The sequence below is a fragment of the Aplysia californica genome, unplaced genomic scaffold, assembly GCF_000002075.1.
Source record: "Aplysia californica isolate F4 #8 unplaced genomic scaffold, AplCal3.0 scaffold00643, whole genome shotgun sequence".
NCBI lineage: Eukaryota > Metazoa > Mollusca > Gastropoda > Aplysiida > Aplysiidae > Aplysia > Aplysia californica.
Window position 1 is genome coordinate 360,106 of NW_004797913.1, and position 25,518 is coordinate 385,623.

At 42.3% G+C, this 25,518-nt stretch overlaps 1 protein-coding gene across 2 annotated transcripts in view; it reads right to left on the minus strand.

Annotated features, from left to right (window-relative positions):
- Positions 1–535: 535 nt before the first annotated feature.
- LOC101857142 (spermatogenesis-associated serine-rich protein 2) overlaps positions 536–25,518 on the minus strand; it is a 52,362-nt gene continuing 27,379 nt past the window's right edge. For both annotated transcript variants that reach the window (XM_013087824.2, XM_013087823.2), the window contains exons 3-16: positions 23,359–23,467; positions 22,505–22,551; positions 21,863–22,019; positions 20,226–20,438; positions 18,650–18,754; positions 14,533–14,662; positions 12,527–12,585; positions 11,248–11,357; positions 9,909–10,011; positions 8,695–8,769; positions 4,919–4,998; positions 3,697–3,748; positions 1,861–1,977; positions 536–1,075 (exon numbers count right to left, since the gene is read on the minus strand). In XM_013087824.2, the coding sequence (XP_012943278.1) occupies positions 816–1,075; positions 1,861–1,977; positions 3,697–3,748; positions 4,919–4,998; positions 8,695–8,769; positions 9,909–10,011; positions 11,248–11,357; positions 12,527–12,585; positions 14,533–14,662; positions 18,650–18,754; positions 20,226–20,438; positions 21,863–22,019; positions 22,505–22,551; positions 23,359–23,467 (1,617 nt within the window). In that variant the 3' untranslated portion in view covers positions 536–815. The remainder of the gene's footprint in view (positions 1,076–1,860; positions 1,978–3,696; positions 3,749–4,918; positions 4,999–8,694; positions 8,770–9,908; positions 10,012–11,247; positions 11,358–12,526; positions 12,586–14,532; positions 14,663–18,649; positions 18,755–20,225; positions 20,439–21,862; positions 22,020–22,504; positions 22,552–23,358; positions 23,468–25,518) is intronic.

A 25,518-nucleotide genomic window follows, 5' to 3' on the forward strand; every position in this document is an offset into this window, starting at 1 on the left:
GGTAAGGTCGTCGTTGTCAAAGATAAAAACACAGGAACCGTACCAAAACCTGTCCCCGTGGTTTTATGCACCCCCGCATAATTCAGCAAAATTTGATAATTTTTTGCATAATTTCTGATTATTTTCTTTGATCATTTTTTGGTTAAAATTAACATAATCGCATAATTCCCCATTTTTGGGTTCAGTTCGCGTAATTTCAGAATTTTTCTAGCATAAAACGACGGGGACAGCAAAACTACCCCAACAGCTGTTATCACACAATGCAAACATTTCTTTTCATTCTTATAAGAGCAAATAATTGATGCTTGCTGGCTAGCAGAGAGTCATGGAAAGGTTCTTTCTGTCTGACATGAAGGAGGCAAAATGTTGGGAAACAACATGATCACTACGCCCCCATACGACTGCCATCAGATTACAACGTGTGTCTGGCATCGTACATTCTCTCTCTCTCAAAGGACAGTGGGAGACACAAAGAAGTCTCACAACCAGACAAAATGTCTACTGGTCAAAATCAGCATGTCCAAAATTTCCCCCCCCCCACTGCATCTGCTGAAGTAGTGTTGGAGGAGAGAAAGTATCGATTTATCATCAAGACACAGGAAAAGTTCTCCAGCAACACATTCTAACAGATGATCTCACTCACGCATGGCAAAAATCTCAGCAAGAACTGCTCTCCCACAAATATTTGCATTGTCATTGTCATCACACGCTGTCAACACTATTATGTTGACATCATCATCATCATCATTATTTTGTTCCTCCCAACAATTCGTCTGACCATGCCAGGGGGCAGCGGCGGTGAGCTCCATGGACGGTCAGTCACTGATGGCCGACACCACAACTCTGGCTTGCTGGCTGCTCCGCGGCTGGCTCCCGCTGCCCGACGACGGACGCTGACTACTCGCGGAAGAGGGCGGCCGCTCTCCACCCTGTCCCCTGCCCCGACCTTGACCTCCGCCGCGACCTCCCCGCCCCCGACCTCGACCCCGACCTCCCCTGCCTGGGCTCCCAGTGGCGCCGCTGGACGGCCGGTCGCTGCGGGTCGATGAGCTGGCAGACGAAGAGACAGGTCGGACTGGGGAGCAGAAAGACACATGAAAAACATGGCATCATTAATAATAATAATAATAAAAATAATAATAATAATATATAACATTTATATAGCGCACTTCCCAAAAAAAAGTAGCTCAATGCCCTTTACATTGGAATACCCATTTTCAAAACCTTTCTTAAAACTTCCTTTCTTCTCAAGCGATATATATTTACGCACACACACACACACATTATATCAGTTAAAACCTCTGCTGTTTTTAGCAAGAATGAAAACAGTAAAATTAATGCATAACCGTAAGCCCCATGTCTTCTTGCTCCCGATAATCAAAGCCTGCCGTTTCTCATTCATGACTGAGACCCTACTGTGACCCCTGTGGAGACACTGGATGAACCAGACTAGGTCAAACAGTTTGAGAGAGAGAGAGTTGGTGATGGCAGAGGGGGCTATACTCAGGGTTCCTGCCATGAACACCCCACCAAATTCAAGGAGATTTCAAGGACAAATTTGTAAAATTCAAGGAGACTTGGTCAAGAAATTCATGCCGAAGTCTATTTCCTATACGCTCACACTTGTCAAAAAGGAATCATAGTTTTGCTTTTCCAACAAAAACTTTGTTCATGTTCGATCCGGCCAACTTCAAGGAGTTTTCAAGGAGGTTCCTCAAATTCAAAGAGTTTTCAAGGAGGTTCCTCAAATTCAAGGAGTTTTCAAGGAGGTTCCTCAAATTCAAGGAGTTTTCAAGGACTCCTTGAATTCAAGGAGGCCGCAGGAACACCGTATACTTTACTGTTACACAGAAAACTTACCTGGTGATCCTGGCCCAGGTTTTCCACTCTGTCTGGGGCCCCGGGCCGGGTCTGACTGTTTGGCTGGGATGCCCCCATTGGGCTGGCGGTTACGATACGAGCGACTGGGAATGAAATCTGGGAACAAAGCCGGAAATGGCCAACAAAATTAACAACCCCTTCATCCTTTAGTTTTTTAGTTTTAGTAAGTCTTAGTGTCTTATGTCAATTGCAACACAATAAGGTCATATAAGTGCAGAAGATTAGAGGTTTTACCTATATTCCACCCTCCAACTTGACCCTGATTGCCGCGCTCCTGACGTCTCCTTGGATTTAAAGATCTAATCCTACCCATCAGTACAGCATGAACATCAATACTGACCCCTTCGCACTGATCTGAATCGCTCTTAGATGAGTCTAATTCCTGTTCATTATCATCCACAATGGAATTTACCGCACTTGATTCAGAATCACTTTTATCAAGTTAGTCTCATTCCCCCTTACAACCCAGCGCCACTTCAAGAAGTACTTCATCGGTCGGGAACATGTGTTTTCGAGACATCTTTCAAGCTTCTACACCCACCAAACACAAAGAAACCGCTGTTCATTAGAAAATTTAAATGTTCAGACTGAGCTAGCTTCGCCGTATTTGCGTATTTTGGTAATTACAAGCAGAACTAGCTGTTTTGACGTTATCGTATGGCTGTTCTGAGTTTACTCGTAGCGCGGATAAAAAGAGTTAAAACTTCCCCGCCTGAGAATCAAACTCGCGCCTAAATGTAGAAAGAACCTAACCATTCTACCACAGAGGCCCCGGTCCCTCGCCCACCCAGGTAGTTATTCACCACAAGAAAAGCACAGGGAGACCACCTCTTGTCTCCACCAGAAACCAGGGCAGTCGCAGCTTCTGGGCATCACCAATAATAACAATAAATAGCATAATTTGTACAGCGCATGTCCCCGCTCGAAGGCAAGCTCTAAGCGCTTTACACTACATTATTACCCCAGCAGACCATAGAACACTCAGAAACATTCTCAGCTTCCTGGGAAGCATACAGTGCAAGCAGCTGTATAAGCGCTAAAACACTAACAAACTGACAAGATTTTTCACTGTCTATAGCTGGGTACCCATTTTCACCTGGGTGAAGTGGGGAAAATTCGTGTAAAGTGCATTTCTCAAGGACACAACGTCGGGCCCGCGGCTCGAACCCCCGGACCTTCAACCTCATGATTACAAGTCCGGTAGCCTAACCACTGGGCCACTGACGCCACCACTTACAAGGAGACGGATTCCTTTATGTATTTATACAATTAAGTGAATTCTGCTTTTGGAGTAGTACAAGTTTCAGAGTTCTTTTGTTCTTTCAGCAAGTGTTTTACGGCGCTCACAACTGCATAAAGCATTTCCAGTTTGGTAGAATTAATTTTTAATTTTGCCCTGGTCCCGGCCGAAGCCTGCTCTTATTGATTTTAGGAGAACCAACGGATTTTTAACGTGCACAACTTGCACACGGGACCTCCGGGAATTTTTTGCCCTAATTTGAGAAGGCTAGGTGTTCAATCTTACTTACCCTCAGATCAGGGGTGTGGCTGAAAGACAGCAATAAGAAGGAACCAAGTTTAGTTTTAGTAAGAGTTTTACGGCACTTGCAACACAATAAGATCATATAAGTGTCCAAGATAAGAGGTGTTACAAGAGAGTAACAAACACAAAAAAGAAGAAGGGGAGATAAGGAAGATAGATGTTTCATAGGAAAGAAGAAGCAAACCACACCAGAGCACCCGCCAATCCCCCACAGCCAAGTTTCAGAGTTATGGACTTTTTTCAGCTCAAACAACAAACCAACATCCACTAACCTCCATCTGAAGGTCCATTCCGAGAGGGGGGTGAGCGATCTGATGTTGAACTCTGACGAAAATAAAACTCATGATTTAAAACGGAAACTTTTGGTCTGCTCAGAAATCATCAAGAAAATGAACTTTCAACAGAAATATGTGTGTGCGCCTAGAGAAAGGTACCAAAAGTCGCCCCAGATTGTTCCGAGCTACAGGCTGATGATGACAAAAATCAATTTTTTGACCAAAATGTGTTTCCATAAAAAAATGATAGATCCACCATTTTTTTCCCAACGTGCTCAAAAGGTTTTCATTGATTTGACTTCTACACATTTTATTTTGAATTATTTTAAGGTTAGGGTATAATGAAAACGAATAATAGAAACTGCTTTTAAAAGGTGTTAAAATCTATTGTTGAAGCACGTTTTCTCTTCCCTGCTATGTTTTACCATTGAATTCCATTCATGATATTGATGTCAACTGAATGCCAAATCGGACATGAATTTTCCATGAATAAATACATTAAAAAAATCTTTTTTTTAAAGTTTGTATCTGCTTTCACATTTTTACAAGCTCATTTTCTCAAAATTCTGTCTTTATACCCTACCTTGCAAAATCTCAGCTACTTGAGATATCTAAAAAATACAAAGACCCCTCCTGTGTTCAGCATTAAATTTCTTATAAGGTACAACCCTAAACTCAAAATGGTCAAAATCTGCTATAGGCACACACACATATTTCCAATAAATACTCACAAATTGTTTGCTTTATCAACACAAATTTTTCTTCCTCGCACACAAAAAAATATCACAAGACAGATACAGATGAAGGAATAACAAACTCGAGCACCCATCAACCACCCACAACACCATTACCCCCTCTATTGACCCTATCCGTACGCCCTGGGGTCATTTTTGTACCCCCTGGGTTGTATTCTCCACATTTTAGAATACTTCATGTACGAAGATCTCCTTGAAACTTTCAGTATTTCTAAAAAAAATCCTTTTGACAGACTGCTATGCAAAGCGTAGGGATCGGATCAACGAGTAAATTTCCTCTTGGGAAAGTGATGACACAGAGTTCCCCACGTTGTATGGATACGATAGTAAAACACGACGTACGGATAGGGTTAAGTGGTGGCACAGAGTTCCCCAAGTTGTATGGATAGGATAGTAAAACACGATGTACGGATAGGGTTAATCGAGGATTTTTTCGAGTAACCAACACACAAGTTCCCAGTTACCTGCAGCTTGAGGGATGTGCGCAGTCTGTCTTGTAGCTCGGTCACTTCCCACGACTGAGACAGGTCATCCTCGTGGTTTTCTGCTCACAAAAAGAAAACCGGGTGGGGGTGGGGGAGGAGGTGTGTTTGTTATTATTATTATTGGTCGGGGATGTTGAGGGAAGGTGAACTAAGGGTTGTGAAATGATAACTCAATGGGAGACGCACAGAGCTTTAAAAAAGTTTTAGTAGAGGTTTTACGGTGCTCGCAACTGCATAAGGTCATATGAGCGCCAGAAGAGTAGAGGTGTTACAAGAGAGTAACAAATACAAAAAAGAAGGAGGGGAGATACAGACGATAGATGTTTGATAGGAAAGAAGAAGCAAACCACACCAAAGCACCCGCCAACCACCCACTTTCCCAAAAATAAATAAATCCGGGTGGGGGAGGAGGAGTAGATGTGTTTGTTATTATTATTGGTTGGAGATGTCGAGGGATTGAGAGCCTAGGGGTTGTGAAAAGCTAACATTGACTCAATGGGAGACGCAGAGCTTAGATACAGAACTGCCACTCTTTGAAATCTAAAAATCAGGATTCTAGAGTAAAAAAATCAGGATCTGGTGAAAAAAATCGGGATCACCGGCAAATCAGTCATAAGGGATACTGGGGAAGGGGGGGGGGGTTCCTGGTTCCCTTTTATGAGGCAAGTATGCAAGAGAAAACTTTTGCAGGAAGAAGTTCACGTTTGGGCCTCTAAATAGAGGGAAAACTGAAAGACAGCATTACTTGAGTCGGGAGTTCGATAGATTGGGGGAGCGCAGGTTGCAGTAAAACTGAAACTTTCGTCGTCTTGAAAATAGCTGACATATAACTCTAATCATCCCTCTAAAAGCCCACGTTTTCATACAGTAACAACGTTTGACTTCCATCGCATACACACTCCAGGCACCCCCCCCCCTCCCCCCGAAAAAAAAGATCGTGCCAAGGTTGTTCATTTATTTCTTTTTTCTTATTCCTTCATCCTCAATTAGATTCTACATGTATCACGGCACGCACTTTAAGCCCAAGTGTAAAAAAAAAAATACCCCCCCTCCCTCCACACTGGTTAAGTCCCGAAAAACACCTCGACCAATGCGACCGGTGTGAATGAACTTTGTTGACCCTGACAGCCCACGGTCCCCGACACACCCACTACTCACACGTACGAGGCCATATCACGTGTTGCAAATGAGCGTTTGAAAGTTCCACTGACAGGTCGGATGGGCCCGACTAACCAGAACGAAGCTTGCTTTTAAAGCAACGGCAGAACAACGAATAGATTATTCTTAGGCCCATGACATAATTGTTACAGTAATCAGGACACCATCGGAGAATTCTGGTTTATAAAAGCGAAAGTAGATCTTGAGCGTATCCATGTCGGAATTCAAAATCGATATTACGTCAGTTTTAGTCGAAATAACGTGCGTGAGTCATCTGCTAGATTCGGCATAGATGCTTCAGAAAGTAGCGTTCCAAGTGCCTGGCGATAAAAAATCCAATCGGTGCTTCCAAGCAAAAGACATTGCAGAACTTTTTATATTTTTTTTTACCTAGAATCGGACGCAACAGACGCAACGACAAAAAATCAGGATACTGGCGATCGAAATGGGGAAAATCGGGATGCTTGAGATTTGGGGCAAAAAATCGGGATATCCCGATTAAATCGGGATAAGTGGCAGGTCTGTTGGATATGATTAGAATGATTGAGTGAAGAAAAGTCATCAACAGAATAATGGCCAACGGTCATTTAGTGCAGGGGAAAAAAATTCAAACCGGACAGACAGAAACTATAGAGGAAGGAAAAAGAAAGAAGACCTACAAGTGGTCCCCTCCAACCACCTTCAAGACACACAGCAGGTACAGAAAAAGAAAAACAAGTAAAAAGAGGATGTAAAAGAAGAAAAGCATCAGCATCAAAGTACAACAATAAAAAAGGAAGTTTCCCAGTGATTTAAATTTAGTCTTCCAGACAACAACATTCTCGAAATGTATTTGAAGACTACAGGGGAAAAAAGACTGTAGTCACAAACTAAAAATCGTGTGGGTATCGATTTTGAACCCTTGTTGGCTCATGACTGTATTTCTGTTCAACTGTTGGTTGATTATTGTTGTTAGATTTCCCATTCAACAACACTTAACAATAAACCACCAGACAAACAAATGTGAAGTAATGAGTCTACAAGCTCTTAAAATTGGCACCCTCACAATTTCCAGTTTGTGACTACCGTCGTTTTTCCCCTGTGCTCTTCATTTATTATCTTGCCTTACATGATAAAGACAACATAAAACTTTTCAAAACTCTTACTACAAAACCAATAAAAAGGATCTTAGACAGCCAAGACTCAACAAAAGAAAATTATGAGCTTTTGAAATTAATTAAACTCCACGCCTTCCTGCCACACATGCATATCAGCAATCTTCAGGCTATGGTACGTAAATAGGAAAAAAATCAATTACTAGGAACAGACGACAAAAGGAAACCTGATTACAGGTCTATCTATAATCCGTTTCTGACATCATTATCATTATATAGGGAGTATCTGAACTCATGTTCATAACCTTCATCACAGCTGACTATGTTTCTAAAATCACCAAGCTCTTTGTATTTAGTTCATTTTAATAATAATAATATATAGCATTTGTATAGCACAAATCCCCGCTCAACAGCAAGCTCTATGCGCTTCACAATCTATACTATTATCCCAGCAGACCTGAGAGCATTCTGAAACAACCTCAACTTCCTGGGAAGCATACAGTGCAAGTGGCCATTTATAGGTGCTAAAACACTAACATACTGACAAGATCTTTCTCTGTCTATTATGAGAAGTACATCAAAACAGTAATGTTTATTGGTGGTGGGGAAAAGAAAAACTGACAGACATAAACAATAGAGGAGAAGTACAGAAGTAGGACCTGCCTGTGGGGCCCTCCAACCACCCGCTTTAGAAACATTAAAAATCACTTTATAAAATGTAGGTGTTCTTCATTTTCGCTATCGACACAATTTAGATCATTCAGGAGGCGGCTTCCAACCCTTTAAAAAAGTTTTAGTAGATGTTTTATGGTGCTCGCAACTGCATAAGGTCATGTGAGTGCCATAAGATTAGAGGTGCTACAAGAGAGTAACAAACATAAAAAAGGAGGAGGGGACATAAGGGACTTCCAACCCTGCCTGTCAGAGCCAACTCGTGAGATACTCTATAAAAATGTTGTCCTTACTCAGGAATCACACATGGGTCACCTGCGTGGGACAGCAAGGCACCTAATCGCTACACCGCAGACTCTTGTTCTTAAACTACAGCACAACATCACTGTGGTAACTTTCAGTTTTAGTACAGGTTTTACGTCGCTCGCAACTGCATAAGGACATAGGAGCGCCAAGGGGTGGGTGTCAACAGAGAAGTCCTAAGAGGGAATCGGACTTACTCTGCTCACCTCTCTAGCTTCAACAGCACAAGGTCTGCTTCGACTATCAAGGCACCCCAGAAATAGCAGGTCACAAGAGTGTGACAAACATACAAGAGGAGTAGAGGAAAATGACAATAGTAAGGATTAGGAAAGAAAATGCAGCAGTTCCCTGTTGCAATTCCTGCACAGTTATGAGCATGACATTGATGAATCAGCCCATTTACAACTCTACTGTGCAACAGAACATGGTAATGTCCCCCCTTTGGGAATGGCCTAAAGACACTTCAGTCAGTAGCACAACGCCGGGGAGGGGTTCACTGTGATAACTACAGAGCAAAACCCAACTCACCGTCATGGCTGACGCTGCTGGCCACCGACGACGCTGACGGTCTCCGGGCTGTATACAAGGACTTGACGTGAACCACTGAAATAGAACAAAACACCTTGATCGTTTTTTTGTTTGTTGAGTAAGTTTAGTTTTAGTAGAGGTTTTACGGCGTTTGCAACTGCATAAGGTCATATGAGCGCCAGAAGTTTTTTAGTTTTAGCAGAGGTTTTACGGCGCTCGCAACTGCATAAGGTTATATGAGCGCCAGAGGATTAGCGGTGTTACAAGAGAGTAACAAACACGAAAAAGAAGGAGGGGAGATAAAGACGATAGATGTTTGATAGGAAAGAAGAAGCAAACCACACCAGAGCACCCGTCAACCACCCATTGTTTGAATAAAGAGAAGCACACCAACATAATAATGGTCATTTAGCGCTGAGAAAAAGTAAGACAGACAGACAGAAATAACAGAGGGAAAGTAAAGAAAGAGGACCTTCCAGTGGCACCCTCCAACCACCCGCAGTTAACAAAACACCGAAAGTACAGGCTTTACAGAAATGGGAGACTGGAACTGAACAAAATGGACAACAGTCTTGTTTTTATTTATCTCATGACATACCATTCTATTTGTCACAATTAAGGGTATTCTTGTTCATTTGTTGAACTAAAATCCCTCACAAAAGGGTTTATCTCATCTATGATATGCACACAGAAAGGAGGCAGGCGGGAGAGATAACAACAAAAAAAAAAAAGAAGAAAAGAAGAAAAGTGCCTGAATAAAGACAAAACTGCTTGCAGACTGAACATTGTGATGTGACAATGCCTCTAGGGTCTCCAAATTACTTCAAGAATTATCTATGTTTTGCTCATTATAACTTGCAAGTCTTGTGTAAGAAACACTGTCAGCACATACCAACAAATGGTCGCTTTCAAGGACAAGTGGGCTAATCCAGATTTCGGGGGTTTCCAGAAATCTTGACCTACACCAAAAGTGGGCATTGCTCTACCTATAGGAGAAGTTTGGTTTCATTGGTGAGTATATTGTTTGGTTATAGAGAAAACTCTCCTTGTATTTTAAAGAAACTGAACAAGGGGCAAAAATTTACCTTCGATTTTCCGAAAACAGAATTTTTCAGGATAGCCCCCTAGTGCTTAAAAGCTACCAAATATCATCAGCATATATACCGACTAATACCTCCTACATGTACCGACAAATACCGCCGGCATGGACTTACCTTCACCAAACTTTTGTATTTCCCCAAGGAGGAGATCTGAATCAAACAGGAACCTTGTGGTGCGGCCTAGTTCTTCGTCATGGCGACGCTCTATGACAAAATGCTGAAAAGTAAAATGATATCCGTTACATGTCACAGCAATTTTTTGAAAAAAAAATAAATAAAAAAATGCAAGAGCACAAAATGACAGACGGGAATAAAAAGACCACAGGTTCTCCACCCATATAGGGCACAAGTGCTTGAAACCCTGCAACCCCCTCCCCCCCCCTCCACCAAGAAATATAATAAATTTGAACTTGAAAACCCAATCAAAACAAGATACAGTTAAACAAATTCAATATGATGATATAAATACAGCCATACTAGGCTCACATTAATTTATCTTCCCCCAGTTCTTTGACTTCCTGCACTTGTCTCACCTTCACGTCTGCTGCAGTTCATGACCTCTCACACTGATCTCACCTTAATGTCTTCTCATAGTTCTTTGACCTCCCACACTAGTCAGAACTTCCCATCTTCCCATAGTTCACAACCTCCCACACTAGTCTGAACTTGCCATCTTCCCATAGTTCATGACCTCCCACATTTATCTCACCTTAATGTCTGCTCATAGTTCAATGACCTTCAAAACTAGTCTCACCTTAATGTCTTCCCATAGTTCTTTGACATTCCACACTAGTCTGAACTTCACATCTTCCAATAGTTCACAACCTACAACACTAGTCTGAACTTCACATCTTCCAATAGTTCACAACCTACAACACAATTCTGAACTTCACATCTTCCAATAGTTCACAACCTACAAAACTAGTCTGAACTTCACATCTTCCCATAGTTCACAACATCCCACACATAGTCTGAACTTCACATCTTCCCATATATCACAACCTCCCACACAAGTCTAAACTTCACATCTTCCCATAGTTCAGAACCTCCCACACAAGTCTGAACTTCACATCTTCCCATAGTTCACAACATCCCACACATAGTCTGAACTTCACATCTTCCCATAGTTCACAACCTCCCACACAAGTCTGAACTTCACATCTTCCCATAGTTCACGACCTCCAACACAAGTCTGAACTTCACATCTTCCCATAGTTCACGACCTCCCACACTGGTCTAAACTTCCCATAGTTCACAACCTCCCACACTAGTCTGAACTTCACATCTTCCCATAGTTCACAACCTCCCACACAAGTCTGAACTTCACATCTTCCCATAGTTCACGACCTCCCACACTAGTCAGAACTTCACATCTTCCCATAGTTCACAACCTCCCACACAAGTCTGAACTTCACATCTTCCCATAGTTCACGACCTCCCACATTAATCTCACCTTAATGTCTGCCCGTAGTTCGTTGACCTCTGCCTCCTTGAGCTGCTCTGACCTCTCACACTGACGCTTGAGGTCACTGGCCCGGTGTTGTCGCATCTCCAACATGTCCGCTGGAACACAAAGCGCAACATTTTCTTTACTTTTAGTAAGAGTTTTACGGCACTTGCAACAAAATAAGGTCATATAAGTGCCGAAGAATAGATGTGTTACAAGAGAGTAACATACACAAAAAAGAAGGAGGACAGGCAAGGATGATAGATGTAGGATAAGAAAGAAGGAGCACCCATTCTTCTTTTTTTTGATGTTTATTACTATCTTGTAACACTAAAATCTTCAGCACTTTACGATCTTATTGTGTTGCAAATGCTGTAAAACTCTTACTAAGACTATACAAGAGTCTGGGGCAGGACTCTTTGTTCGACTGCTCTCCATTAATATGTGAAAACTGGGACAAATCTAGCCACTAGAAAAGTAGAAACCTACAAAAAAAACCTGAAGAACTGATAGGGGGGTCACAATTGCTCACTTTTAAGGACAAGCGGCTAACCCAGATTTCGGGGGTTTCCAGAAATCTTGACCTACACCAAAAATGGGCATTTTCCTACCTATAGGAAAAGTTTGGTTTCATTGGTGTGTATATTTGTTTGGTTATAGAGAAAACTCTCCTAGTTTTTTAAAGAAACAGAACAAGGGGCAAAAACTTTACCTTCGATTTTCTCAAAACACCATTTTTGGGGATAGCCCCCTTGTGCTTAAAATAAAAGCAATCAATTCTGTTTTTCCGGAGCAGAAAACAGTGAGCTGTGATCACCATGATGCACGAAGACAAGGGGAAGTTATACAGCTGAAACTGTTCAACACTGCCACCCATTGTTGAAGACAAAAGCGACTGTCTTGGACAGGTGGATATCTTTGACATAAAATCATATTGATATAGAAAAAAAGGCAAGGGGGGTTGTGGGAAGTGAAGTGACGGTTGAAATTGAACAAAACTGCCACCCATTGTTAAGAGAAAAATGGTTGTCTTAGAAAGGCGGATGTCTTGAGCAGTCATTATGATACAGGAACTCCCCCCACCCTCCCCCCCCCAGAGCGGGGCAATGTGAAGCAGTCGTTTGTACTGGCGATCTTCTTGGATAGATGGCCATTTGAGCAGATTTGATTGTACTTTACCTTGTTTACCTTTACCACAATATGTACAAACGTGTACAGGGAGAAATTATACAGAGAGCGATGTGATAAAACATGAAACTTCCAACATGAGAATATAGATACTCACAAGCCTCTTTCTTCAACAGATCCATCTCTGCAACTAGCTGCGACTCACGGTCACTCAACCTGCAAAGGCCAAACAAGACGCATGAACGATGAAAACATTGTAGGGAATCGGCTGAAATCATTTCATTTTCCATTTCACTTTTCACTCACAACCATAAATAAGTGCATTTATTTCCAGAAAATTTTACTATCCCAAATAATTGTTTGAGTAAACAAAATCACATTGACACAATAATGATTATTTACTGGAAAAAAGGTAAAATGCATAAAAGAAAGACAGAAAGAAACAATAGAAGGAAAGAAGAGAAATAAGACAGGCAACTGGTGCCCTCCAACCACCTACCCAAATAATAGAGGAGAGCATCAAATCATGTTTGGTCCCTTTTAAGGACAAACAGACTAACCCAGATTTCAGGGGTTTCCAGAAATCTCGACCTACACCAAAAGTGGGAATTGCCCTACCTATAAGAGAAGTTTGGTTTCAATGGTGTGTATATTTGTTTGGTTGTAGAGAAAACTCTTCTCATCTTTTAAAGAAACTGAATAAGGGTCCAAAAATTTTACCTTCGATTTTCTCAAAACAGTATTTTTCAGGATAGCCCCTTTGTGCTTAAAAGCAACCAACTGTACAGAAAAATGGTGAGCTATGGAATAGACCTGCATGTGAGCCTCAACCAGATTGTCTGAAAATTTTGCGCAACCCCCCCCCCCAAAAAAAGCCTTAGTGGGTGTCATAAGGAAGGACATCCGAGTAACGAGCGACCACCCCAACAAACACAATAAAGAAGAGACCTAACCTTAACCCTACCCCAAAAAGAACCTGCATCGGGCCTCATCTTAAAGGGATTCGCATGTAAAAAGGCCAAAACAAGTACTAAATGAAAAAAAAAAATTAATTAAAAAACCACACTCCAAAACAAACAAGGAGCATATAGATTCTAGATCTAGATCTAGATCTAAATTTTATCTATATGGCTTACATCTACATTGCTATAGGGTTTGATACAATAACACAATAGAATTGGAATATGAATCCTCCATATAGACTATAGATCTAGATCTAGATATCTAGATCTACTAGACTAGTAATCTAAAAAATAAATCTAGATCTAGATCTAAATATAGAAAAATCTAGATCTAGATCCTGAAGAACAAGTGAATAGGAATAGATTCTAGGCTTTGAACTAGAAATCCGCATCCGATTCCGAACAGAGGGACTCAGCTGAGTCTAGATTCTAGAATCTAGACTATAGATCTAAATATAATAATAATAATAAATAATTCACGCACCTGATGAAATGCTTATTTTTACCAATATTAATATTACAGCACAACCTATGATAGGGTTTGACACAATAGAATTGGATTATGAATCCTCCATTGAGGTCTATAATGATCTCTATATAAATCTAGATCTAGATTCTATTAGAACAAGAGAGTCGGACTTGAATGAACCCACACGATCTGAACAATTGAATTAGTCAACAAACGAAATTGAAAATGGCCGCTCGAGCACGAAACTGAAAGTAGATAATTTAAGTTGTCGTCCTTTTTCGTATTCACATTTCTACTTAGGTTCCGACAATTATGTCGGAAACGCCGACGTCGGCAGTCGGCGGTGCGCGCGTCGACGGTCGGCACGAAAACGAAAGTGCCGACGAAGCCGACGGGAGAAAAAGGGGTCGCTGGCAGTCGGCCAGGCCTCGCACTACGCACATTGACTGATACTAGGCGGGCCTAGCGATAGCATCGGCCGGTTCGCGGGTCGGGTCGCGATTGTCGGATTTCAGACGATTGTCGGCAAACATGCAGGTCTAATGGAATAATATCAAGAGGCTTCCCCAGGATTGGGAAAGGTGGAGAATGTTTGTTTGTGGCGTAAATATACCCTGATGAAGGGCGAGAAAGGCAGAGATGATGATGATCAACTGTAGCATAATGCTGACACAGGTCCCCTCCCTACACCCCCCCCCCCCCACACACACACACACACACATACACACTCACCCTTTCCGCAGCTCCTCAAAGACAGACTTGACACTCTTGTAGGAGCGGTCAATCTCGTGGTCAAGGAGGTGTCGCAGTCGCTCGAGGGAGGTCGTCTGTCGCTGCAAGTCCTTGAAAGCTTTCTCTAGTCCTGTGAGAGGGGAGAATCATGCTAGTGAGAGCTTTGTTGGGTTTGATTAGAGAGAGGCACATCATGTGCGATGACATCATGTGTGATGATTTGGTGTTTTGGAAAAATGCAGCAGAGAGTATCACCTCTTATTTGTCTGAAGGGGTGTTTAATAATAATAATAATAATAGATAGCATTTTTATAGCGCATATCCCCGCTCAACAGCATGCTCTATGTGCTTTACACTATATTATTACCCCAGCAGACCATAGAACACTCCCAAACATTCTCAGCTTCCCGGGAGGCATACAGTGCAAGCTGCCGATTAAGCGCTCAAACACTAACAAACTGACAAGATATTTCGCTGTCTACAGCCGGGTACCCATTCCCACCTGGGTGAAGTGAGGAAAATTCGTGTAAAGTGCCTTTCCCAAGGACACAACGTCGGGTCCCTGACGGGATTCGAACCCACGACCTTACGGTTGCGAGTCCGAGAGCCTAACCACTAGGCCACCGACGCCGTTTACCTAGGCCAGGGCAAGATCGACTCTGGGAATAGATTCTTTCGAGCCCAAATTAGGACTCGAAGAATTTATCACATTCACAGACTCGAAGCTTCGAGTCCACGGTCAATGACTTTCGCCTCCCTATTTTTTCCCTGGTTCCTAGCCTAGACTCCGAGAGGAAACCCTACAAGCCTACCTACAACACAGACACACACACAAATGGGTGAAAGACAACTGATCTTGGCACGTGTGCAGGCTTAGCCAGTCATGTCTGTTTGTGTAACTCGAGACTCAAGTCTGAAAACTATTTCTTTCCAGCAGTCTTCAAGTCTTGGCCCCCAAACAGCCAGGTCCACTTGAAGCAGCTTCCAGACTCGACAATCGACTTGATTCCTCGATTCTTTTTCAGTTTAGGAATCGAGGCCTCGAGTCTTTTTGCCCTGGCCTAGTTATACCCCACTCAGCCCAGGTCGGCTGACAGGCAGTGCCAGAGCAGCTCGCCACCAAAGATAATCTTAACTGAGTCGATGGGGGTGCAAAACATAACAAATGACAATTTATTATAGACACACAAAGAGCAGACTCAATGAGCGCACCCCCTACCCAACCCCAGGTTGTTGTTTTTTAGTAAGTGTTTTACAACACTTGCAACACAATTAGGTCACATAATAGCTGAAGATTTGAGGCGTTACATGAGAGTAACAAACACACATGAACAGAGAGGAGAGACAACGACGATAGACGTTTGATAGGAAAGAAGGAGAAAACCACACCAGAGCACCCGCCAACCACCCACAGACTATCTCCCTGTTTGTTTGTTTTAGTAGAGGTTTTACGACGCTTGCAACAGCATAAGGTCATATGAGCGCCAGAAGATTAGAGGTGTTACAAGAGAGTAACAAATATAAAAAAGAAGGGGGGCAGATAAAGACGATAGATGTTTGATGGGGAAAGAAGGAGCAAACCACACCAGAGCACCCACCAACCATCCACAGACTATCTCCCTGTAGCCATTCCAAAATCAAGGAAAGAAAGAATTGTCCCACACATATACCTCATTCTTCTCTTTACTCAGCACTTCCCAACCCTGTTTGCTCGTGTCCCTGAGTTGTCCTGCAAGCTTAACGTATTGATCGCGGCACAGATGTGGCCACAATCGTGCACAGACGATACACTCACCACAAGACAGCCATCAAGACCCGCAGGACCACTCACGTAAAGAACTCAAGAGCTGAATTAGCAAACAGATTCATTCAGGAATAGGTGGTTGAGGGATTTGTTTGTTTGGAGTAAAGAGAAGCAAATCAACAAGATATCTTTTATCTTTTTTAGTTTTAGTCAAGGTTTTATTGAGTGCCAGAAGATTTGAGGTGTTACAAGAAAGTAACAAACATAAAAAAGAAGAAGGGGAGATAAAGACGATAGATGTTTCATAGGAAAGAAGGAGCAAACCAGACCAGAGCCCCCGTCAACCACCCACATTCAGAACTGAATTAGCAAACTGATTCATTCGGGAACATGTGGTTGAGGGATTTGTTTGTTTGGAGTAAAGAGAAGCGAATCAACAAGATATCTTTTATCTAATGTTAGGAACGAGCAAGAAACACAGACAGAAATAATTCTGGGAAAATACAGAAGAAGGAACCTACCAGAGCCACCTTCCACCCACCCAAATAACTGAAGTGTATGGCCATCAACATTTTGAGGGGGGGGGGGGGGGGGGAAGGTTGTCAAAAAAATTATAAATTTTTATATTTGTGTGAACAATTTTAAAAAGTCCAGAGCAAATTTTTTTAAAATATGCCGAGTCATATGTGATACAGATAAATTCAATACAGACCCCCTGTGTATAAATAGACTTGCTGTCTCAAGGAAAGCAGACAGAAAACCAAAGGGAATGATTTCCTGTGAGTCACCAGACCCCTGCAGCAACAGGCTTACCAGGCCCTGCAGTCAAATCGACATTTGGTTAGCTTGGCCAGATGTGCATTTGTTTATTTAGGCAACATGCCAGGACAGCAGAATTTGTATGGTCACAAATCTGATAGACAGCTGGAAACAAAGTATCTTTAACTTTACTTTATGCGTCCTCTTGTACCACTAGGGCGTCGAGGGGAGAAAGAGCTTCCTGTCTCTAGCAAGTTTGATGGCCTGGCTGGGTGGGATATTGTATGTACTCAGGATATCCTTCACACCCAGGATCCAGATCTTTCTTGGTCTTCCTCTTGCTTTGTGCCCTGATACTAAAGCATCTTTTACTCAACTAAATGAAGGAAACGAATTTCCCATCAATGAAGTTGATAATAGGCAGAAAAAAAATTAATTCATTTATATGTTTACTTTTTCGGGGGGTGGGGGGGTGAATTTTCAGGCAGAAAACAAAAATAAGTGATAGCAATGCGAGTACAAAAATAACATCTGGGAGAAAATCAAAACCCTTCCAGTCAATCATTAGCTGATCCAGGGTGAGAAAGAATGACCTCTCAGCAATCTAGGTTCAGAAACTAAAACACTTCAATCCACACTGCACATATCACAATCTAAATGTCTTTGACACTGAACTAATAACAGTGTGCCAAACCACCACATCTTTTAGAAACAGCTTCACTGAAGAGAAGCACAACAACATTAACAGCCGCAGAGTGATGGGAAAGAGAAAACCCCCCCCAGATAAAAACATAAGAAGGACAGGAAAGAAGTACAACCGCCAACCAGAAACAAATTCCAACCACTGGTGGTAACCAGTTGGATAAAAGGAGAGAAAAGATACATCTTAGGTCATGCAGTTGAAGGGTCTTTTTAGTTTTAGTAGAGGTTTTACGGCACTCGCAACTGCTATAAGGTCATATGAGCGCCAGAAGATTAGAGGTGTTACAAGAGAGTAACAAACATAAAAAAGAAGGAGGGGAGATAAGGACGATAGATGTTTGATAGGAAAGAAGAAGCAAACCACACCAGAGCACCCGCCAACCACCCACAGTTGAAGGGTCTGTAATTTGGGGTCAAGGCAATTTCGAGTTTGGAAAGAGCGACATAAGACAGGCAGATACAAGAGAGGGAAAATTAAGACGTAGAACTTAACAATACCACCCTCCAACCACTCACAGGACTGAAGGGTAGCGTAAACAACATGTTTGAGAAAACAAAGTTTGAAAAACAGAACAATAAGAAAAAAATGAACTGCAATCAAAGTCAGAGGAGAAGGACTCCCAAGACACTACAGCACTGCCGTGCCAAGGCAGACCGACGTATCTGCAAAAATGATTAATTTCTGCATCTTCATTTAGATGGACGCCTATACTCATTCTGCATCTTGTGTCAAAGGCAGGAAGACGTATCTGCACTACAAATAGGATATTTCACTATGGCAAACAGACGTAACTGAAGGGCCATGCCCATATTTCCAATGTCAGCGAGACGTTACTCAAAATCATAAAAAGTGCAGATACGTCGCCCTGGCTTGACACGGCAGAGCAGTGACATAAGGAGTACGGTGGTCACCTTGGAATGGCCGCCTGTGTCCATCCCCGTAGCCTGACCCCGTGCTCATCTCACTGGTCGTTCTCTCCCGAGCGTTGCCGTGGTGGTGATGGGAGTGGTGGGAGTCTATGGAAGGAAACACGGAGAATGGAGAGGGGGGGGGGGGGGGAGGACGAATGAGTTAGAGGGTTAGTCTCTTTTAGTTTTAGTAAGATTTTTATGGCACTTGCAACACAATAAGGTCATATGAGTGCCGAAGATTAGAGGTGTCACAAGCGAGTAACGAACACAAAAAAGAAGGAGGGGAGAAAAGGACGATAGATGTTTGATAGGAAAGAAGGAGTAAACCACACCAGAGCACCCGCCAACCACCCACTTAGTCTCTTTTCAATTAACGTTGCTGGATTGTAGTTTACATGAAGGCCACACAGCAATGGCCACATTACGCCCGAGACACGTAGGGATAACAGTGCTTGTTGGGATAACAGTAAATGCTACGTTTAAAAGACGGAAAAGGGCAGATCAGACTCAGCACTTTCCAAACACTCATTATCAAGGTTTACTACAGAATACCTCCATTTATTCACAACAAAAAGTCAAAGGAGAAAACAAGGTATATCAGTATATCGTCCCCCAGCATTTTGAATTTTTTATCTCTCTTGGAGTTTCACTATCTATGGAACCGTTTGTAAGTGCTTGAGAATTGTTTTGTCAAAATTAATATGTGAGGCAGTGTGGTGGAATCAGGCTCTCGTCAATTTTGGGGCATGTAGAGTTATTGGTATAATTTTAAAGCTTGTTCACTTGTCTTTATTTGAATGAAAAAAATAGCTATTTATCTTGTATACAAGTCGGGATATTTGCAAATGAAGGAGGTGGGGGTCACCTGTTTTCAGAGGTTAAATTAGTAAGAAAATGGCTGCAAAAGATTAGTTATTTCTCTAGCTTAAGAGTCCGTGGTAACTGAAATTTTACATTTTTTGTGCCTTTAATCAATGTTTTTCCGAAAAACCACTCAGAAATGAGTTCTTTAATGGGCATGAAAGGTGTTGAGCCCCCCCAAAAAAAAATTATTATAATTCTCAAACCTTCGGAAAAATGCAAGTTTCTTCACTTTGATTATTTTGACGAGAGCCTGATTCCACCACGCTGCCTCACTTATTCTAAATGTTGAAAGAAAAAAAACAAAACAAAAAACCCCCAAAACCTATAAGGTTATGTACAGTTGTTGAAGTAATTCATGATATTTTTTTCTCTATTGGAAAATCTGGCTTTCTGGGCTTAGAGCAGTTAAAGAGTAAAAGGTCGCTTTTAAGCACAAGGGGGCTATCCCGAAAAACGCTTTTTTTGAGAAAATCGATAGTAAAATTTTTGCCCCTTGTTCAGTTTCATTAAAAGGCAAGGAGAGTTTTCTCTATAACCAAACAAATATACATACCGATGAAACCAAACTTCTTCTATAGGTAGGGCAATGCCCACTTTTGGTGTAGGTCCAGATTTCTGGAAACCCCCAAAATCTGGGATAGCCCGCTTGTTCTTAAAAGCGACCATAAGCAACAAACAGTAAAAGATTACAATAAGAAAACGACCAACATACCATGATGTCCTCTGCCCTTCCCGTGGGGTTGTCGTTGTGGTACTGATGCTGTCGTTGTTGCTGTTGCTGTTGCTGTTGATGCAGATGATGAGGCGGGCGTGGGGCCCCTGTTGCTGCCGCTGTCTCTCTTGCTTGCTGTGCTGTCCTTGACGGAGTCGGGGGGCGGGGAGGTGGGCGAGTCTAGTGGGGACTCTGACTCAGATTGTTCGGGACCTGCACGTTTTCAAAGAATTTGGTTTTAGGTAAGAGTTGGTTTTATTGTTTCAGTAAGAGTTTTACGGCACTTGCAACACAATAAGGTCATATAGGTGCCGAAGATTAGAGGTGTTTGTTACAAGAGAGTAACAAACACAAAATAGAAGGAGGGGAAATAATTTTATTTATACTAGAGGTTTTTCGGTGCTCGCAACTGCATAAGGTCATATGAGCCCCAAGGGGTGGAGGTTAACAGAGAAGTCCTTACAGGGAATCAGACTTACTCTGTTCACCTCTCTAGCTTCAACAGCAGAAAGTCTACTTCGACTATCAAGGCATCCCAGAAATAGCAGGTCACAAGAGTGTGACAAACATACAAGAGAAGTTGAGGAAAAATGACGATAGTAAGGATTAGGAAAGAAAAAGCAGCTCCCTGTTGCAGTTCAGGCACAGTTATAAGAATGACATTGATGAATAAGCCCATTCACAATTACAATATCCTCTCCTTTGAGGATGGTTTAAAGACGTTAGTAGCACCACCCGGGGGGGTTTTAGGTGAGAGTTTTACAGCACTTGCAACACAATAAGGTCATATAAGTGCCGAAGATATGAGGTGTTACAAGAGAGGATCAAAAACAAAAAATGGAGGAGAGATAAGGATGATGTTTGATAGGAAAGAAGGAGCAAACCACCCCACAGCACCTGCCAACCATTCACAGAACGTTTTACGGCACTAGCAACATAATTAGGTCATATAAGTGGCTAAGACTAGAGTTGTAACAAAAGAATAACAAACAAATAAAAGAAGGAGAGATGAGGACAATAGATGTTTGATCAGAGAAAAAGGAGCAAACCACATCAAAGCACCTGCCAACCGCCCATGTCCACAAATAATACAGCAGCAACATTGGACAGAAGACTCCAGCGCAGCACCAACCAACCACCTTGAGCATAGGACCAGAAGCCCTTTGCATTGTATTACCGATGTGTGTACAGAACAGATCTGTCCCGCAGACAACCAACTGCCCTGAACTCTAAGAAGTAATTGTGTCAGCCACACACCTCCATCCACAGAATTTAGATGATATAAGAGGCGGGTTAGGGCAAACTCAGGCATAGAAGGGAGACAACATCTCATTTAGTGTTTTACGGCACTTGCAACACAATGAGGTCATATAAGTGCCGAAGATTAGAGGTGTCACAAGCGAGTAACAAACACAAAAAACAAGGAGGGGAGAAAGAGACGATAGATTTTGATAGGGAAGAAGGAGTAAACCACACTAGAGCTCCCGCCAACCACCCACTTAAGCACTTCATAAATTCCCACTATCCTTATTATTATCAAAATAACACACAATCAGTAGACAAAGCCAAGAGAAGGGGGAAAAAAAAACCCAGCACAAATTTGCTGGCAGTGTTTACGAGCCAGCCAGTGGACTGACCGTGCGCGATTTCTCCATTGGGCACACCAATCTTGCCGTTGACCACTGGTTCTCCTTTCCCATTGGCTGCCGTAGACGAGGTCAGACTGACGTCTGGCTTGTCCCCTGTCTTGTCTCCCGCTCCCTTCTTCTTGTTCTTTCTCTTCTTGTTGGGCTGCTGTAGAAGTAGAGATTTGTTCTGTTTTATATTGGTTCTACACGCATATGGGAAATACAATGTTTTAGTAAGAATTTTTGTATTTTTTCGTAAAACTTTTATGGCACTTGCAATACAATAACGTCATAGAAGTGCCGAAGATTAGAGGTGTTATTTTCTTCTTCTTTTTTTTTAGTAGAGGTTTTACGGTGCTCGCAACTGCATAAGGTCATATGAGTGCCATAGGATTAGAGGCGTTGCAAGAGAGTAACAAACATAAAAAAGAAGAAGGGGAGATAAGGACGATAGATGTTTGATAGGAAAGAAGAAGCAAACTACACCAGAGCACCCGCCAACCACCCACATTAGTGAGAGTTTTACGGCACTTTCAACACAATAAGGTCATATAAGTGTCGAAGTTTAGAGATGTGGCAACTAGATCTACAGGAAGCTGCTCTTTACAAAGAAACAAACAAACCAAAAAATACAGCAAATCAAAAGCTTACCTTTGACCCTGTGAAATTCCACTCCTTTAGGGCTTCTTTGGCACCATCTGAAGAGACAGAAGAAGAAAATGAGGATGGAAATAGACAAAGGGGGCAGAGGAAAAGAAGAAAAAAACAACATGTCAGAAATGAAAAAACAAGACTGAACACATCAACTTTCTCTCTCTCTCTCTCTCTCTCTGTGTTGGTTGTGGTGGTGGAGTGAGGAGTGTGTGTGTGTGTGTGTGTGTGTGTGTGTGTGTGTGTGTGTGTGTGTGTGTGTGTGTGTGTGTATGTGTGCGTGTGTTAAAGTTACTTAAAGCACGGAAAAAGCAAGTCAGATGGACAGAAACAACAGAGGGGAAAATACACATGTGGGACCAACCAGTGACACCCTCCAAACAACCAATTCACCAGAAAGCAGACAAGAAGAAGGATAGAAAACCTGGCCAATAAACAAGGAGCAGACAACCCATAATAGTGACCATAAGGACAACAAGAAGCGTCTATTTCAAAGGCACAAAGAGTGTGTTTCACAGAGGACAGACTGAAGACTCAGAGGACAGAGAGTTTAGTTTAGTTTTAGTAAGAGTTTTACGGCACTTGCAACACAATAAGGTCATATAAGTGCCGAAGATTAGAGGTGTTACAAGAGAGCAACGTACATACAAAAGAAGAAGGGGAGATAAGGACGATAGATGTTTGATAGGAAAAAAAGAAGCAAACCACACAAGAGCACTCGCCAACCACCAACAAAAAAAAAGGAGGGGAGATAGACACGATAGATTTTTTTTAGGAAAGAAGGAGAAAACCACACCAGAGCACCCACCGACCACCCATGAAGACACAGAGGCCAGACTGACCAACGGACTGACCTTCTAAGTAAGCCTGTATGGCCCTCTCTACGTTGTAGTCGTAGTACTGTAGCACAAGGACCACCTCATTGTTGCTCTTGCCGGGGACCACTTCTCGCACAGCCTGCACCTGGTGAAACATGAGGCGGGGCGGTTTAGTCACTTAGTTTTTTGTTTTAGTAAGTGTTTTACGGCACTTGCAACACAATAAGGTCATAAAGTGCCGAAGATTAGAGGTGTTACAAGAGACTAACAAACACAAAAAAGAAGGAGGAGAGAAAAGGACGACAGGTGTTTGATAGAAAAGAAGGAGCAAACCACACCAGAGCACCCGCCAACCAACCACTGGTGAAACATGAGGCGGGGCGGTTCGGTCAATTAGTTTGCAATACTATGTGTTTTACAGTACTACTTCCCATCACTTCTCTCTCTCTCTCTCTCTCTCTCTCTCTCTCTTCCTTAGCTGTCACACATCTCTCACATACCTCCCCTCACTTCCGATTCAGTTCAGGGGAAAGGGGGGGGGGGGGGAGAGGAGACACCACTCTGCCCTCTAAAGACAGAAGGACGTAACAGCATATTTCCTGATTTCATGGTATTGAGGAAAAAACAAAACAACCCCCCCCCCCCAAACAAAAACAACAACTCCCCCCCCCCCCCCACACACACACCAAATTTTAGGCCAAGCTCGACTTAAGTTATAAATGCTTCTAAATAATATGGTTGTGTGGAAATGCCTCTAAATAATATAGTTGTGTGGAAATGCCGATTCGTGCCTTTGCTACTGACACTGAGATCAGTCACTTACGTACCGTTTGAACAGTTTGAAATCCACCACTTGTGACGTAGATCCTGCCTTTGACACAGGGAGGATACGGGCAAGACGACAGTTGCGTTTTAGTTTTGGTAAGAGTTTTACGGCACTTGCAACACAATAAGGTCATTTAAGTGCCGAAGAATAGAAGTGTCACAAGAGAGTAAAAAACACAAAAAAGAAGGGGGAGAGACAAGGACGATAGATGTTTTGTAGGAATTAGTTTTGGTAAAAGTTTTCCACAACCCTTGCAACACAAAGAGATTGAACAAGTTCCTCAGATTGGAGGTGTGTCTGAGAGTAACATACAACAAAAAGGTGGAGGAGAGATAAGGAAGACAGGCGTTTTTTAAAGTTTTAGTAAGAGTTTTACGGCACTTCCGACACAATAAGGTCATATTAGTGCTGAAGATTAGAGGAGTCACAAGAGACTAACAAACACAAAAAAGAAGGACGGGAGATATTGTTTTAGTAGATGTTTTACGGCGCTCGCAACTGCATAAGGTCATATGAGCGCCAGAAGATTAGATGTGTTACAAGAGAGTAACAAACATAAAAAAAGAAGGAGAGATAAAGACGATAGATGTTTGACAGGAAAGAAGAAACAAACCACACCAGAGCACACGCCAACCACCCACAGACAGACGTTTGATAAGAAAAAAGGAGCAAACCACACAACAGCAGAGCACCCGCCAACCACCCACCCTGCCTTTGTCACATGAAGAGTAATGGGCAAAACTAGTACATATAACAAACCAATAAAACACACAAAAAGACACGACTTTGTGAGATACGTCGCTATACCATGGTCATGGGACTGCACTGTCTTCCCAACATCTCTCGCCGTCCTCCCCCCCCCCCTCCCCAGACACACACACACACACATGCCATAAAGCTGAGCAACGAGAAACAGGGGCTCTCAAGTCAAAGACATTTGAGTCACAACGCGGTGGAATCAGGCACTGGTCAATTTTTGGGCATGTCGAGTTATTACTATCATCTTAAAGCGTGTTCATAATTTGTCTCGCATTTGGCCAAAAAAAATATACCCATCTATCTTGAATAGAAGTTGAGATATTTGCGATTAAAGGAGGTGGGGGTCGCCTAGTTTCAGAGATAAAAGTAACGAAAAAAGAGTCGCCACAATTTTTTGTCATTTCCATAGCTTGAGAGTCTGTGGAAACTGAACATTTACTTTTTTTCTTTGTGCCATTAATTTTAAAATTACTTTTCTGTAAAATCCATATCGAAATGTGTTCGTAATTGGACATAAAAAAGGCGTTGAGTAGAAAACCCCCCAATGAAAACAAAAAACAAACAAAAATTCGATAAATTATGGCCAGACAAAAAGAAAAAGGCCGGGTTTG